This window comes from Pygoscelis adeliae, unplaced genomic scaffold (genome assembly GCF_000699105.1).
Source record: "Pygoscelis adeliae isolate BGI_AS28 unplaced genomic scaffold, ASM69910v1 Scaffold83, whole genome shotgun sequence".
Taxonomy (NCBI): domain Eukaryota; kingdom Metazoa; phylum Chordata; class Aves; order Sphenisciformes; family Spheniscidae; genus Pygoscelis; species Pygoscelis adeliae.
Genome location: NW_008824467.1, coordinates 524,356 through 541,744, shown reverse-complemented (window position 1 = coordinate 541,744; position 17,389 = coordinate 524,356). Strand labels below are relative to the sequence as shown.

Sequence of the window (17,389 nt, the reverse complement as noted above, 5' to 3'; positions counted from 1 at the left end):
ACAATCGAAACACTCCCTAACATACAGAGCCACCCCGCCGCCTCTCCTTCCTCTCCTGTCCCTTCTGAAGAGTCTATAGCCATCCATTGCAGCACTCCAATCATGAGAGTCACCCCACCATGTTTCTGTGATGGCGACTAAGTCATACCTCTCCTGCTGCACAATGGCTTCCAGCTCCTCCTGCTTGCCGCCCATGCTGCATGCATTGGTGTAGATGCACTTGAGCTAGGCTATCCACCCCTCGGCTCATCTCTAGCGAGCCCGGTTTTGTCCCCTTCCCCCTTCGAACCTAGTTTAAAGCCCTCTCAATGAGCCCTGACAATTCATGAGCAATGATCCTTTTCCCCCTGTGAGACAGCTGGACTCCATCTGTTGCCAGCAGGCCCGGTGCCGTGTAAACCTCCCCATGATCAAAAAAGCCAAAATTCCTCCGACGGCACCAGCCCCTGAGCCACGTGTTGATCAGGAGTGTTTTCCTGTTCCTTCCAGTGTCCTTCCCTGCCACTGTAGGGATTGAGGAAAACACTACCTGTGCTCCCGATCCTTCAACCACTCTCCCCAGTGCCCTGAAGTCCCTTTTGATCGCCTCAGGACTTCTCTCTGCCACCTCATCGCTGCCAGCCTGTACAACCAACCGCGGGTAGTAGTCCGAAGGCCGCACCAGATCAGGGAGCTTCCTAGTAATGTCTCTGACCCGGGCCCCAGGGAGGCAGCAGACTTCCCTGTGGGACGGGTCTGGTCGGCATATAGGGCCCTCTGTTCCCCTCAGAAGGGAATCGCCTATGACAATCGATTGTTAATTGTTAGAGCAAATCTTACAGTTTACCTTTTCAAAGAGGAATCTAGCACATGTACATTATGAGTAAAGAAAGATATTTTGAGATTCACTTCAAAATCCTGAACTAGATTTAAAATTTCTATCTAGATGCTGTTTGCACTAGTAGGTGCTGCTCTGTTAGGATCCCAGTAAGAAAGGCATTCAGATTCTGTAAAGCTTCATTTAAAGTGCTACTTACTAGAGCTAACACTATAAAGCAACAGAGAATAGTATAGATAATCTTACATCCTTGTAGATGCTGGGAACCCCAAGTTGTGCAGCACTGAATGGGCCTCCGATCCACACACAGCACACTGTACAGACCTCATCTGTAGACAAGGTTATCCCATTTTGATAATTTAAGCTATTGCAGGATTTTTCTTTCAAGACAGCAACTCTGTTCATTGCTTCTATTGTCAAAGAGGGAGGATGTTCACTGTTAGATACTGGCAAGGCCATGCAGGTGGTGTAATCACTGGCACCCAGTGGGAGCTGCCTAGGGGATCCCGTTTCAGTGAGATGAATTTATCCCGTGACTAGGGAATTTGTGCAGCACAGCACAGGCCTGAAAGCCAGGCTCTATGTGTGGCACAGACCTGCTCACTCAGGTTAACTGTTATATGGATCACTAATGCTTCGATGTACAATAGTCTTCTGGTCAGGATTACCACAATGCATCCAGAACTGGAACTGGCCAAAGATTATCCCCTCTCCTCCCTGTCCTGTGGACTGTCTCGTGAACAAGGTCAGGATGCTCATGTTTTTTGTTTGGGTTTTTTTTTTTTTGTAATCACAGAGCTAGACATAGCTTGAGTGTCTTTTCTTTTTGAAATCTGATGTACTGTTCAAGGATCTTGGGCACATTGTCTGTATGATAGATACTACTTAATTCTCTTCTGTAGAGCATATAGAGTAATTAAATCATGAGGATTCACATGTAAAAACAAACCTGAGTCATAAAAACTTCACCATTATAGATGAGACTGATGCTACTGATCTGCTCACTTGTTTTGTTTCCTTTACAGAATCAAGGCCATTGAAAGTCCCAACAAAGATGATGACACACAGTGGCTGACTTACTGGGTTGTGTATGGTGTTTTCAGCATAGCAGAATTCTTCTCTGATATCTTTCTGTCCTGGTTCCCTTTCTACTACATGCTAAAGGTATGTTAGTTCATGTGACCCCTTTGCTAAATTGAGACCTTTGGTATAACTGATTTAATGTCTTCAAGAATGGATACATGACAACAGATTCCCTTGGAATCATTCCTGGGTCACACCTTATTTTTAGATGCTGGTTGCATGTAATTTAGCACTATGAAAGTGATCTGTTTACAGCTGATGGTTTTGTGAGGCAAGAGGGGAAATTGGGATGGGTGGCAGGGAAAGGTCTGCCATGTTTTAGGAAAAAAGAGGCAGTGTAGCTGTACTGTGGCAGTTTTTTGTCTTGGTGTTCAGGTAAATTTGGGCAAAATGACAGCACATGGTAAACCCTACAGAGTGGCTCTATTTTTGCTTTTAAGTGCATTAGCAAAAGTGGAGAGTAAAATCACAAAGGCAGCAAAAGAAAATATTAACATCTGTGCTGTTGGGAGCAAAGAAAGAAATTGCAACATAAGAATAGTTTGAATCATACAGCCTTCATTTTTAGTTAAGTCTACTTTCCTGAAAGAAAATGAGAGGTATCAGAGGAGCTTGTTGGTAATGTGCATTTGTTAGTGTGGTTTGACTACCAACAACGATTTGCTTAATGTGTTCCAAGCTTTATTTGTCAACTAAGGTGTGAGTGTATTGTCAATCAACTTTAACATGTTAAATTATTCTAGGAGATAGCCAATTACCATGTATGCTGTTGGGTAGAAGACATTCTAGCTTGCTGGAGGGTCAGTTGTTTAGCTTAAAGAACTGTTACCGATTTTCTGTTTCAATGGGCTGTTCTATTCCTTCTGTTTTGCTTTGTTAGCCTGGTTTAGCCCCACCAAAGTTCTTTAAAGGATTTGCTTGCCAGCTATTGTGGTGGGGTCATATAAAATTTTAACGGTAAGGTCTGATGTTGCCAAATGCTTTTTCCAGGAAATCCCACATTTTAAAGACAACAATTGACTTCGACAACTCAGTTACATTTCCGCATTGTTCCTTTTGAACCTTTAACAGGCATCAACTGGGCAATCATTTGGACACTTTTCCCTAGCTCCCTAAGGAAAAGCACATACTTGAACTGCTTCAAACTAAAAACATTCTGGCCTGTCTCACAAAGTTAATTCTCTCTCCCCCACACTTCATTTTTTCCCCTTAATCAAAAATGAAAATATGTTTTTGATTTTAAGCTTAATGGTGTTGCAAAGTTTTTCAGTTTAGCATGGGTAACACATATGTGAAAGTTTTACTGTTTTAATGTATTAAGACCAGGCCAAATAGTGATCAAAGTGCAAGTTCGTCTGATTTGAATAGCATCCAAAAGGATTGCTTATGGCACTGGAAAAATCTGTTCTTAACCACTTACGCAGTTATTTCACATCCCCAACTTCACCTTACAGTTTAGCAGGATTATGACTTTACCCATTGTCTGCAGTGATGTATACTTGCAGTTCTGAATTCATACTGTGTATTTTTAGAGCTTCTTTTCTAACTTCTTGGTGGTAAAAGATGTGGCAATGATTTCTTCATGCCAGCACAGCACGCTTTCTGAAGAGCATGCAATTGAAATTCAGGTTGACCTTGCAAATAAAGACCAACCGCAGATGGCTCTGATAATACTGTATCAGAAGTGCCACATTTACATGTAGTGGTGGCATCAACAGGAAGGTACTTTTCTCAGTTCAGCAAAAGCAAACACAAGGAAGCAATTATGGTAAATGCACAGCTTTCTACCACAGCTACCATGCCATGTGCTGAAGGCACATAGAAGTCAACTATTTACTCTCAGTGGTGGGTAGTTGGAGAGGTTTACTTTTGTGATAGAAAGGCAGACAGAAGGTGTTGGCTGAGAATCAGAAAGTATTGCTGACTGGGTGGAAGGATGAAAGTTACTCCATGCAGGGAAAAGGAGGATGCAGGCAGCTTCCAACTTTCAGTCCATCCACAACTAAAACCTCTTGTAGTGTAGTTTGTGATGTCTCCATGTCTCTTTTACGATGTTATGAAATAGAAGCGCACATATGTTATTCATGCAAATTTCAAGCTCGCTTTCATTTTCCAAATATGCTAAATTTGCATAGTCACATTTATTTGATACAGCTTGTAACTTCCACTCCAGACTAAGTTTTAGCTGCTCAATATTTCTGTATACCTTCATGTGCAGGGCTGAGGCACTGATCAGAGCTGCTCCCATATTCCCTTAAGTCCAGAGCCTAGGCTCTGTCACCTCAAAGTTTTCAGCACACTAGGAGTTTTTATAGGTTGGAGAAAGGCATGTTCAAGAACTCCTTTGAATATGTTATGATATTTGCATACACTTTTGTTCTCCAGTTGAAAACTGTTTTGAGATTTCTTGGATTTTGTGGTTTGGTTTTTTTTAATGCCTACTTTTTATTTATCTGCTTTTTTTCTCTGAAGCACAGGACGTGCATGCAACTCATGATTTCATGTGTATGTGATCTAGTTTTCAATACTTTTTCTAATTATTTAAAGGTTTCTTTGGCATTCAGGTATTAAAATACTGTAGCCAGTGAAAGTAGTAGAGGTTATCATGCTAAGAGTATTCTTGGTAGTGGGAAGAGAGGAGACTCCTAAATCTACTAACAGTTCTGTCTTGAAATATTAGAATACTATTTCTGAACAGAATTCCTAGCAGACATGTCACACTGGGTGCATTATGCACACTGCTGCTATGAGGCACTCACTCAAATGGAGCAGGAGGAGTGTCAAAATCAAAATGACTAATTTTGTTCTTAGGCAAGAAAAGGGAAATTTCAATTTCTTTTCATTTCAGAGGAAGTTGGACTTACAGCTGAGGGATTTCCTAAAACAAAGGAGAACTAAGTAACATCTTTGTATATTGTGAGTGTAGCAACGTGCCAAATGTGGCAGCCTGACTCTGCTTCAAGACAGAGATTCCCTTCTCTGGCCCATGCACCCCATGCAATTAATTATTGATTTTGACTAAAGAGCTACTTCACTTCCATTAAAAGGAACACTTTGTTTTGATAACTGCAGTTTTCTATTAGGAGTGTGTTCATATTTGTGGTCATATGAGGCGTGCCTTGGGTTTTGATAGTCTTCTGTCTGTAGAAGCTTGGAACTGGCCGTGGGCGTACTTGCTGTATTTCTCAGCTGCAGTCATTTCCTCTGCTGTAGTGGCAAAACCAGCTGTATTCGGTTTTGTGCTGCCAGGGCAAGAACAGCTGCTAGCAAGCTCCAAGTGGGTTAGACCCAGCTCAGGTACCTGCCTACGGAAGTCACTCTGTTGCACGAATTCCATTCCCTCCTCTGGCTGGTCTGGAGAGTCACAAAGAATATAGTGGGGTTTTTTTGCAGTTAACAGTTCTATCACTCTGACCTTTCTGGACCTTTTTACAAAGCACTTTATTTTTAATAATCTGTGTTAGTTCAGTTTCAGGAGAGACAAGGGAAAAATAAACTAAGTTAGCAGTCTGACATTCTCGAGCTTTGAAAAGACTGAGATTTGCAGCTTTGGTATATGTCCTCTAGAAAATGTATATAAGCATCTGTTTCAGTACATTTCAAAAGTAATAGGTATTTGAGAACAAATCTATAACTGTAAAAGATTTGATTTTTTTTCTGGACTAGACTGGGACAAAGCTGTAAAATCAAAATGACTAATTTTGTTCATAGGCAAGAAAAGGGAAATTTCAATTTCTTTTCATTTCAGAGGAAGTTGGACTTACAGCTGAGGGATTTCCTAAAACAAAGGAGAACTAAGTAACATCTTTGTATATTGGGACAAGTAAAATAACTATCAGTAATTAGTCAGGTATTCTTTAACAGGAAATAAAATCAATATGCTTCTCAGCTTTTAATGAAAGATAACAACATAAGATAGTGCCATTTATTCTTTCTGTTGTATTAAGTTCCTGTGCTGGTTTTGGTTGGCATAGAGTTAATTTTCTCCACAGTAGCTAGTACTGGGCTATGTTTTGGATTTGTGCTGGAAACAGTGTTGATAACAGAGGGATGTTTTCATTACTGCTGAGCAGTGCTTACGCACAGTCAAGGCCTTTTCTGCTTCTCACCCCACCCCACCAGCCAGTAGGCTGGGGGGGCACAAGAAGCTGGGACGGGGCACAGCCGGGACAGCTGACCCCAACTGACCACAGCGGTATTCCATATACCATGTGACGACATGCTCAGCATATAAAGCTGGAGGAAGGGGGGGATGTTCAGAGTGATGGCGTTCATCTTCCCAAGTAACCGTTACGCGTGACGGAGCCCTGCTTTCCTGGAGATGGCTGAACACCTGCCTGCCGAGGGGAAGGAGTGAATGAATTCCTTGTTTTGCTTTGCTTGCGTGTGCGGCTTTTGCTTTACCTGTTAAACTGTCTTTATCTCAACCCACGAGTTTTCTCCCTTTTACTCTTCTGATTCTCTCCCCCATCCCACAGGAGGGGAGTGACTGAGTGAGTGACTGAGCGGCTGCGTGGGTCTTAGTTGCTGGCTGGGGTTAAACCATGACAGTTCCAAATAATAGAAGCTTTTGAAAATTGATATTCTATGACTTTTTGCCTTTATTTTCCCTGACCATGCTTAATGGTACTGCATCAGTTGCTAATTACTGGTGCCAAATTTTATTGCATGTTGCATTATTTATTTTAATTCATTTAAATGTTCCTGGCATTCTCACTGGCGGACACCTTACTTTGAAAAACCTTTCTTTGTCTTCTGGGCAAACACTCTTTTAAATCATTCTGTTCTGACACCGCAAGTTTAAAGACGACAGCTTAAAGCTTACCTCAAAGGATGGTAAATTGGTTTGGCAAAATCTTCTGTAGAAGGCAGTTGTCATCCCCAGGAATCGGGGATCCTTTTCAAAGAGACAGCCTGTCAAGATACCTCTCCAGCTCCAAATATATCATAACTGACTTTCTCGAGGGCAAGGGGAATGAGAAGTGGCCTTGAAGAAAAAAGGAGTAGCAATCTCCTCCAAAAACAGTAGGTGTTTTCTTCAACTGATGTACACCAGGGGGATCAATTTTACTGTGGTATGCACTGCAGTGAAGACAAAGCCAAAATTTTACAGGTATGAAGAGCAGAACCTACAGAACATTCAATCTCAATATCCCTTGTCTGAGGAAATATAGAGGGGAGATATTCCAAAATATTTGGAAGGCTTGCCTGAAGAAGGCTATGTGGTTTTCATAATTGAAAAGGGATTTTATTCTCTTTTTTCTTTTTGTTAAACTCAAATCGGAACCTTTGTTTTAAAATAACCTCTCTTGACTTAAATCACCTTGTAATGGTCAAATTGAGTTTCTTATGTAATACCAAAACAAGTATTTGGATGTGGTTCTGTCTTTGCAGTTTTACAGTGGGAAATCAAAAGTATGAGGGGAAGGAGAGGAGACAGAAACGTCTGGCTAGGCACAGTGGAATTCTGAAAGGATACTGTGATCAAACTAGCTTCTAGGAAATGCTTTTGCATTATGCGGTGTACTGGAAACCTCATAAATAAATAAGAAACTGTGGTTGTATTTTTTTAAATGACTTTCAGAAGCCCTAGCACATGCATTGAAACATTTCTTCGGCAGCTGTAGATACTGCTGTGAAAATGGAAAACTTCTGAAATCTAAACTATTTAAATAAGTGCTACTGTGTTTAAATGCAGACTTTTAAGTTGCTTATGGTTTTATTGTAGTTTAAATGATTAGTTTCATTTTTGGTGCCTAACTTAACTAATTGTGTGGTGGGTTTTTTTTTCAAGAGGAAGAGTTGAGTAGTTGTTCTTGTGTTTTCTCCTTCTCTCCCTCTCCTCCCAAAAATGTGTGGAAATCCTCAAACTTTTAATCATGTCTAACATCAAAACAAAGCACATTTTGGCTGAGGCTGGCGTGGTTTTGTTTTGTGTTTTAGGAAAAGGTGGTCTGTGAAAAGCTGTTCTGCCTTTATTTTCTGGAGAGGCTTTTAACATGGAATAGTATTGTACTGTTTGTGTCTGGAAGAACTGTACAATTGCTGAGAAAATTTGCTTAATTTTGTTGCAGTTTTAGCCTGTAAAATCTCTTTATATATACTTTCAGAGCTCAAGCAAATTTAGTTATGGCATTTTCTGTCCCTTAAATGTTTTGATCTTGTTTTGCATAGCTGTCTTTGTATTGCGTATGACAGTGGAACTGAAGCCAAATAAGGTGCTTCAGTAGTAAAGACTGAAGCTTAGATATCTGTAATACATGTAATACCTGTCTTTCTAATCCCCTTTGTAAGATGGAGAAATATTATCCCACACACAGTGGTGTTTGGGTTTGGGGTTTTTTTTCCCCAGAGAGCAGATTGTGCTATAAAAGCATTACCTAGCCTGTGCAATCCAAAAGCATTACCCTTGTCTGTGTGCTGTGTGTAGCTTGGATACATCTTTCCTCCTTGTCACTTTAGCTCTGAGACGCACACAATCCCATTCTTTCCCCCGCTGCATTTTCAAAGCAAGGAGGCAGAGAGGACAGGGATATGTTTTGGCTGGATTCAAGTGATTTACGGACCTAGACCTTCATAGTGTAGAAGTAGCCAGAGACTCTGATGTTTTGTCTAATCAGGTTTTGTATTTCTACCTTAAAAACAACCAAACAAAAACCCCATGCAATCTTGATACACCTGTTACCAGATGAGCTTTACTGCTACAGCCCTCCTCCTTTATCCTATCAATATCCATGAAATTATTCCAATACAAAAATTCACTGTATGTGACTATACTGACCTGCATACTTACTGCATTGTGACCATACAAAATGAAGGGGATGACGTACTGTTTTAACTATGCTCAAGTCTGTGGCAGAGTTAGGAAGGCACGCTACACCTTGTCTCCTACTCATTTCTTCTACTTATGCAGTTCTTCTTGTTCCTTGTAGTGTGGATTTCTGTTGTGGTGTATGGCTCCGAGCCCTTCTAATGGGGCAGAGTTCCTCTATCGTCGAATTATTCGGCCTTTCTTCCTGAAGCACGAAGCTCAGCTCGACAGTGTTGTTAAAGACCTGAAAGACAAGGCTGCAGAGACTGCAGATACCATCACTAAAGAAGGTGGGGAAAAGATCATTTGCTAATCACATCAAGTAGGAGGAGTTGCCCTGGGCAGCTCTAATATTACAGTTAATATTCATCATTTTGGGGAAAACAATTGTAAGAAGGCTATGTAAATTATAATGGAGAAGGTAAATTTGGGTGAAGATGCGAGGAAAAGAGAATTGCAGTGGATCTTACTTTCTAGGAGTGCAGTTATGCTAGAATGAGTGCAAGCTGTATGAGTGGAAGAAACAGCTAATTAGTTTGTGTGTCCTTCCCCCCCATACATATCACTGTAAACACTCTCTCTAGAGGCAGATTCAAACACCCTCACAAGATACCTTCCATAAATACAGTCATTTTTTCGGTGTATTCTTGTATCTCCTAAAATACCATCTCAAATACCTGGTAGTATAGAAGGGCTGCCAATTGTGTAGTAAAGCAAATCTTTTAACTCCAATCAACAGCAACATGTGAAATGAAGTTTTCCCGTCTGTAAGTTTTTGTACTTTTCCTTCCTCTGGAGATCAAAGGATTCTGAGCCCATTCTTAAAGAAATTACTTAGGTTTTTAATTGGTTAGAATAAATTTTATCACAGCCTGTAGATTGCTTAATTTTTGCTTTTAGTTTCTTGCATTCTATAGTGGACCCTCATACTCCAAAATGTCTGATGATCGTTTTATGAATAAGAGAAGGAAATGTATTAAGTAGCTAAAATAAAGGTTTATTTAAATTTCACTTGGAAGGACGTTTATTTATAAAATATTTCAAAGCACCTTAAGTCTCTTTTCCGCCAAGCAACGCATGCAGTCTCATTTCCTCTTACCAACTTTAGTAGTTTTCATGTTGGTATTTAAGTGGTCTGCCTTTCTCAACTATGCTTGGAAGTTTTGCTGCATGACCCTTCCTGAATCATTATTGTTAGACAAGTATCTTAAATAATGTTCTTCTGTGTTGTACATGGGATTTTTCTGTTCTCATTCCATCACTTACTCTTTCGTTTTCCTATTTTTACATATAAAGATTTCCACATACATACAATTTTTAAGAAATCATCCACACACATATGCATGTACACACACACATTAGTGTTATTCCAGCCCTATTTCATCAGCTTGGTAGTAGATTTCTTGCTGTAAACCTGTATGTCCTAAACACTGTGAGCAGCTCTATTTTATTGATAAAATAGTTGTAAGTCAGTCTGTGCTGTTTATTGTGCTGCTCCTTGCTTATGGTTTATTTTTTAAAATCTTTGTGATCAGTTTTATCACTGTGTGTGTATGTGTATACAAAAGCTATGATTTTCTTTTGTGATGTTTCTTTTGTGACCTAAAAGGAACATTATTTTTTTTTATGCAGCTCAAGAACACTGAGTAAGTCACTTAGTCTGTAGCCCTCTAAGATTAAACTTGCTTTTATTTTCCTGCAGCCAAGAAAGCAACAGTGAACTTACTGGGGGAAGAAAAGAAGAGCACTTAAACTATTAACTGGATAAAGTTTCCCTACCACCTCCTTTATGAAGCTTGATGTTACTGGGAACTGTGGTATAATTTTAATAATATTGCCTTGGAAACATTTTGATATATTAAAGGAATGTGTTCTAAGTTTGCTTACTACTTTGCTGTGTCTGTATAGAAAGTAAGAATTTTTATTTAAAAGCAATGCAGTGGGCAGCATCTGAAGCTTAATGAAAATATTTTATTCACCTTCATGCAGAAGAAATCTTTCAGTAATCTCTTTCTGCAGTAACATAAATAAAAAGTATATATCCCACAGGCTCTGCACTTTAGTTGTCTCTTTGTGTACGTAATTACTCTTAACACTTTGACTGCAGTGTGTCTGGTAACATGAAGCTATTGTATAAGGAAAATACTAGTCTGAACGGATCTTCTTGAATATACAGGGAATTATTGTGAGATGGCATAATGGATGTATTCCCCACCAATAAAGTTGTAAATGATGGAATTACATGTTCTAGGCGCCTGATGATAGAGGTTTTTCACTGTTGCATGTTTCATCATAACACAATATTTGGTACAGTGTGTGTATTCTTAAATGAATAGATACTAAATATAGGAAAGAGTAACTTCATTCAAGTGATCCAGCTTATATTAGCGTGAAGTAATTTGCCAGAAATGGATGCACTAAATTGCACAAGATTAGCACAAGATGACTAAAGTACAACTCCTTGCCTCTTCTTGCTAAATAAAGTTGTCATCCAGAATTGCTAATAGAGTGCCTTTTAAGATCACACTCAAAAGCACAAACCACCTTTCGCTAAGAAGTGATACCATTACAAACACTTTTTCTTAAAGTCCTGTTGAAATATTAACTGTCTTGGGTGTCAGTCCCCAGAACTGCATCACTAATGGCATGGACTGCCACCTCCCATGAACTTTTTCTGCTCATAAAAATCTGCACTCTCTTCTGACTCTACTAAGAAAAACTTTGCATGAGCACTGAAACTTCCTGAATAGAGATGCTGTTGTTGTTACTGGATATATTCCTGACCCATCAGTAAGAATGCAACCAAAGTCGTTAAGAGAATAAAGGCTTTTTTGCCATCAATGGAAAAGAATTTTTTTTTTCCTTAAGATCTGAATCTGTATTTACTTTTTCACACTGCAGTATTTTCAACAAATTCAGCATGAATTACTGAAATCTCCCTGTTCTCATCTCCATGCTGATGTTTCTTTAAAGCACAGAAATGCTATGACAGTTCTTAACTCACAGAGCACGCAGAAGGTAAACTTAAGCTTTTGATAGGATAAAAAGTGATTTCTGGTCCACCTTCTTAAAATCAGAAGATTTAATCTTAAAATAGACTTTTGAAGACTTTTCCTTTCTGCAACAAGTTGGTATATAAACATTCACTGTGAATTTTCAGATGCGAGAACTGCAAAAGAATGAAGCGCACAGTGCAACTCGGCAGGTCAGTTTTAAATTCGAGAGAGATACATTGTAAGAAGAGATGTAAAAGTGTCTTAAGAGAAAGCATTTTAAGCTTTAAGCTGGAAAACACGGCCCTTATGGCTGTCAACTTGCATAGGGAAGTATGAGACCCACTGTGCATCATTTTCTGTAGGATAGCATGCAGTTTGTCATTTGAAGGAAAAAATGTAAAATATCACAGCTAATCATTCCATGACAACTTGTTGTTATGAGTGGATGTGCTGAAGAGGATGAAGTTTACAGCAAAGATGTAGATGTAAGCGAGTAAAAAGTTTTCAGTCACTCGCCATTTAAGTGGTTTAATTTCTTGTCATATCTTCCTCTGTCTTAAACCCACTGAACTTTTCTGTAAGCCATATGAAATCCTAGTGCTGTGTTTTAAACACTCGCAACTGTGCATATAGCAGTCATGTGGCCAGTGGAATTTAGTTTCACCTCTTGAAATAATAAGTAATAAATAAAAATAAAGATACTTAATAGTCTATTTGATTTAGGTACAAACTACTACATAACTAACTTCTCTAAAAACTACTGATAAATCTTAGACTTCCCAAGCCTAACGGGGCCTGTAGTAGAGCCAGAACTTGTTTTTCATTTTTCATATTACTCAGCGGTTCTTCCACTGTTATTAATGGGGATAAAACGTTTCTATGTAAGTGGTAAAATGTTCCTGTGCATCTCTTTTAGAACTTAATAGGCTTTAGAACAACTTCTTGTCTTTACAACTTGATATTTCTTGACCAGCAGTTAAATTCAGTGCTCCTTTGCCAGATTTCTACTTGGAACTAGAACTACCATCTGTTGTTAACAGAACTTGATCTTGTTGTTTGCCTTGATGCAAGTAGAAATGACTGAATCTCTGCAGCAAGTTACCCTTTCCTGCAAGTAACTCCGCCGGGCTGGCCCCACAGATCAGTGCTCTTCTCAAAGTCGTCTTCACAACATTTATGTGCAAATGTTGGTGCACACATCTACTCCATGTCTGTGCTGAAGTTGTAATGTGCTAAATAAAACCAGATACAAATAAAGAGATTCTTAGAGGACTGGCATGATGCCTCTGTATTTCTTAAGAACCCCATACCTCAACACTGAAAACCCGATTACTTTAAGAAGGCAGAAGGTCTTTACATGACACTCACTTTTTTTTTACCCAAACTTCATTGGTGTGGAACTAGTAGAAACCTCTCTAAAAGCCTGAAGGAAGTTCTTCTGCTTCATGGCTGGATCTCAGGGTGCAACCAAGCTGTCTGAGAGCATCAGGCCTTAACAGAAGAGTTTGGAATACAGATCTGTTCTCAACAGCAAGCACCATGAGCGGCTGCCTATGCAGCGCAGCTTTCCAGACCTCATAGCCGCCTTACCTAAGGAATCGTCAAGGTTTAGCGTTCTTTAGAAACAGAGAGAAAAATAATGAACTACAGGGATTTCAAAGTTTTTTTCCTTGCCCATTGATTTTCTAGTGTTCCATAAATGACCTAAACAAATAATTCTGCATAGTAATTGGCAGGTGGGGGGTTACACTTACAGTTTTTTCTGCTACCATGGTATGTAGGACATTTCTTCTGCTTTATCCTACACATTTCCAAACTCGGCAAAAAGGAAAAAAATGTTCAGAAACAACATTTTAAAAAACCCACAATCAATCACCGCTAGTGATACTAAAATGAAACCAAAATTCTTCAAACCAAAGCAAGATAGTTAACAAAGAATAGAAATTCTTGTAAGTAGTGGAAGGTGTGACTAATATTTGCCAGGACAAACCCTCATAACTTTTTTTAATTTGACAAATTTAAGAAAGTCCGTTGTTTTTGCGTTTGGTTCTTTAGTCTGAGAATCAACACAAAAATACTACGACCAATTCCTTGGGCACCTCCCACCCCTATTTCAAACTCAACCAACAATAACTTCCTTAGGCAAAGGAGGAAGAGCAGAGTTTTAAAAAACGAAATCACAGATTCTTGTAGGTCATGAGAGACTGTCAGTACTTCCCATAATCTGCATGTTTGGCAACAATGCAAATATAGTGGACATCAGTCTTGTCTTTCCAGAGAACCTCTACATCCAGTGTGAGGGAATGAAACGGTACTTGAGGAATAACAACCTAGGACCACTAAGGGAGTCCTTGGTTGTACAACCACCTTGACATAACCGTCTGAAGAATAGATTTCCTGCTAGTACATAAAACGTTAAGATATTCCGGAGCAAAAAATCCTCAGGTGATTACACGAACTAGTCAAGTGAAAATAATTGAAGATGAACTTTTTTGAATTCAGCATCTTTTGGAAGGACACGTCGTCGATGCCTTTCCTGAGGCTGTGGAATTCCACAAAACAAGTAACAATTTATATACCTACCATTTTGTATTATTGCATCCTTGCAGGAGGCGCGTTCTTAAAGCCTTCACTTAGACATGTCTAAGTTCTGCTAGCTGGAGAAAAAACAAAACAAAACAAAGAACCCACAGCCAAAAAAATCCCCAAACCTTGATAGAGAAAAAAAAAAAGACAGACATACTGTTTCACAAGAAACAGCACTGCAGTGCAGGCTACTCGGTTCCTACCTGGAGTGTCCCCCTGCTCCCTCCCAGGTCCCATACTACCAAGGAGTGTCAGTTTCCTCCCAGCTCCCTTACGCCAGCCACTACAGCATATTCAATTCTCCCATCTTTTCAGGGCCTTTAGCAAAAGGCAGCTCATTTGGTAGCTACTTTACCAGATCATCTAATCTGTACCTAATCTGCAGCTGCATATGCTGAGTGAGCACCCAGCATATTAAATGCAGTTTGGTCGGAGCAAATTGCCAACCAAAAAGGATAAACCCTCATTCTCCTTGCCTTTCCTTGTCCCATCCAGTTTCTTCACTGGATGATGCATTACCATTGTCTTACCTCCTAATTTGACCACTTAGCTTCTTCTATGACTAATGGGAACCTATCTTTGAGACCTCTACTCTTTTCATTGTGTCAACCAAATGACTCGACAGGCTCAAAAGTTGTTATAAAGCAATAGATGAAGAGAGTATTTGTACTAAGGCTTTCTTCTTTGGGGGGGGGGGAAAACAAACAAAACCCTCTTTGGAAAGTAAGGTTGTTTTATCCTAAGAGATAAAATAACCCCATAAAAGCCAGTCAGTAACAGGAAGAAGCTAAATAACTGGTATCCACGGACAGGACGTGTGGGAATGGTTCAAAGCTCCGTCAGGGGAGGTTTAGACTGGACATCGGGAAGCATTTCTTTACCGAGAGGGTGGTCAAACGCTGCAACAGGCTTCCTAGAGAGGTGGTCGATGCCCCAAGCCTGTCAGTGTTTAAGAGGCATTTGGACAATGCCCTTAATAACATGCTTTAACTTTTGGTCAGCCCTGAAGGGGCCGGGCAGTTGGACCAGATGGTCGTTGTAGGTCCCTTCCAGCCGAACTATTCTATTCTGTTCTCTTCGATTCCACGCCATGCCATGCCATTCCAAGCCATGCCATGCCATTCCAACACAGCTACATCTGCAGTTACAGACCGAAGGAAACACGGGAGCCACACCATCTTTCGTGCTCTCAGTACAGCACATACAAACATCCTATATGTACATGCTGCCCCAAAAGGGAGTTCTGGCTGAAAGGCTCTAACCGTTAAGTGCACACAAGGAACAGGACATACACACAGGCAAGTATTTTAAGAACAGCTATTTTTCGCAGACCTGGTCTTTGAGAAATTTATTTCATGGCTGAAGGTGGAGAACTACATATGGTCATACGTTATTGTCACTTCCCAAGTTAAAACACATTTCAAAATAACCTTTTGAAACGCACTTTCTTTACATTAAGAACTGAATAATGGTGGTTGTGCTTCTGCTACAGCAGCTACATGCTCTCTTCTATACACTTGAAAGAATAAAGCATCTATCTCACAACAGTGCTGAATTTTCGTTTTTAGTCATTCCTCTGTTGTGTCGTTCCTTTGTTGTTTGCCTGTGTCGTCAGATCTGCTTTATGCCCAGTACCACTGTTCCCATCCGTTACCGACACAAATTATTAGGATTGTTATAAGGATTCTGAGCTCACATGTCCATTTCAAATGTTTAATCTTTGTCCAGGTACCCAAAAAACAGTATAGGAAAATAACAAGTATATACTTTTGATTAGCTAGCCTAGTGTCTTCTGGAGGGACACTATCTCAATATCCGTATTCCTCACGTCTTGGACGCAGAGTAAATTCCCACTCAGCGGTCCATGTCTGTGTCAATATTGCCACCTACAGGAAAGCACAGACCACCACCGTCTTTTCAGGAACTATACCACTTAAGCAAATTCCCACAGAAAACTGTGAAGGCAAGACAGGTGAAATAAAAAGACATCCATTATCACCCAGTTTTTCCCTCAAAAAAAGATTTTTTATTGATAGCATTGAGACCAACAGTTGCAGTACTTCTGCGGTTTTACAGCAGCCTTGCCTCCACTCCCAGTCCCACAATGGCCTCTAACCACCTTCCCTGTTCCCAGGAACCGAGGGGGTGAAGGGGAGAGGGAAAGGGTGCTGAAGAAGGGGGAAAGACCTGCAGAAGAACTTGACTTACTATCTTGACCCACTTGTTTTTAATCCTCCAAGGAACCCAGTTTATTAAAAAACAGGAAATACAGAAGTAAAAGTCTGGTTTGTAAGCTTTAACCCTGGCAGGAAAGGGGGAACACTGTTTAACTTTCTGATGCCCAGTTTAGGAATAACTACTGCTGGCACAGCGTACTTACTCTAAAGCCAGGTAGAAATCAAAAACCAGCAAAATGCTGAATTCAGTTAGAGATGAGTGGATAAGCAGGGAGGAGTTGGGGGAATCAGACTTCAGCTCCCTAACGGTAGTAATCGTCTGATTTCCTAGCAGTGCACAATTTGCTTAAAAAAAGTCAGCTTTACCCAAAATCCCCAAAGAATCACAGAATAGTTTGGGTTGGAAGGCACCTCTAAAGGTCACCTAGTCCAACCCCCCTGCGACACCCTCAACTAGATCAGGTTGCTCAGAAACCCATAGAGCTTTCTTTGTTAATTTGATTAAATCACAGTTTTATGTATTTGAGCTCAATATTACGCTTTTCAGAAACCTTTCTCAGTCTTTTTTGTAAGATCCTTACACTTTAAAATAGCTTTACTGTTTTGGGTTCTTTCATTGGGAAATTTTGGGAAGCAACGCCACTAAGATTCTTTCTCAACATACATACCACAGCACAGACAAGTTCCTAAGGTACTGAATTTCTGGCCACTGTAAACAGATACCCCATGAGACTTGACCTCCACATTTTTCAGCTGCCTGTGGTCTAAGGCTCCGACTTACAATACTTGGGCATAACATGATCATGACTTGGCTGGAGTCACTCCCCTCCACTTACCACCATGGAGCTGAGTTATCTTGCACCAATTAATTTTCACAGAGCTCTCACTTTAAATGAAGTTTCAGAAAAGTTACTCAGCA

General features: G+C 40.1%; 1 protein-coding gene across 1 annotated transcript in view; it reads left to right on the top strand.

Moving 5' to 3' along the window:
* The window catches only part of REEP5 (receptor accessory protein 5), a 32,562-nt gene extending 21,617 nt beyond the window's left edge, over nt 1–10,945 (top strand). Inside the window, exons 4-6 of the mRNA XM_009321112.1 lie at nt 1,843–1,981; nt 8,833–9,001; nt 10,414–10,945. Of these exons, the coding sequence (XP_009319387.1) occupies nt 1,843–1,981; nt 8,833–9,001; nt 10,414–10,463 (358 nt within the window). The 3' untranslated portion in view covers nt 10,464–10,945. The remainder of the gene's footprint in view (nt 1–1,842; nt 1,982–8,832; nt 9,002–10,413) is intronic.
* The last annotated feature ends 6,444 nt before the right edge of the window (nt 10,946–17,389 follow it).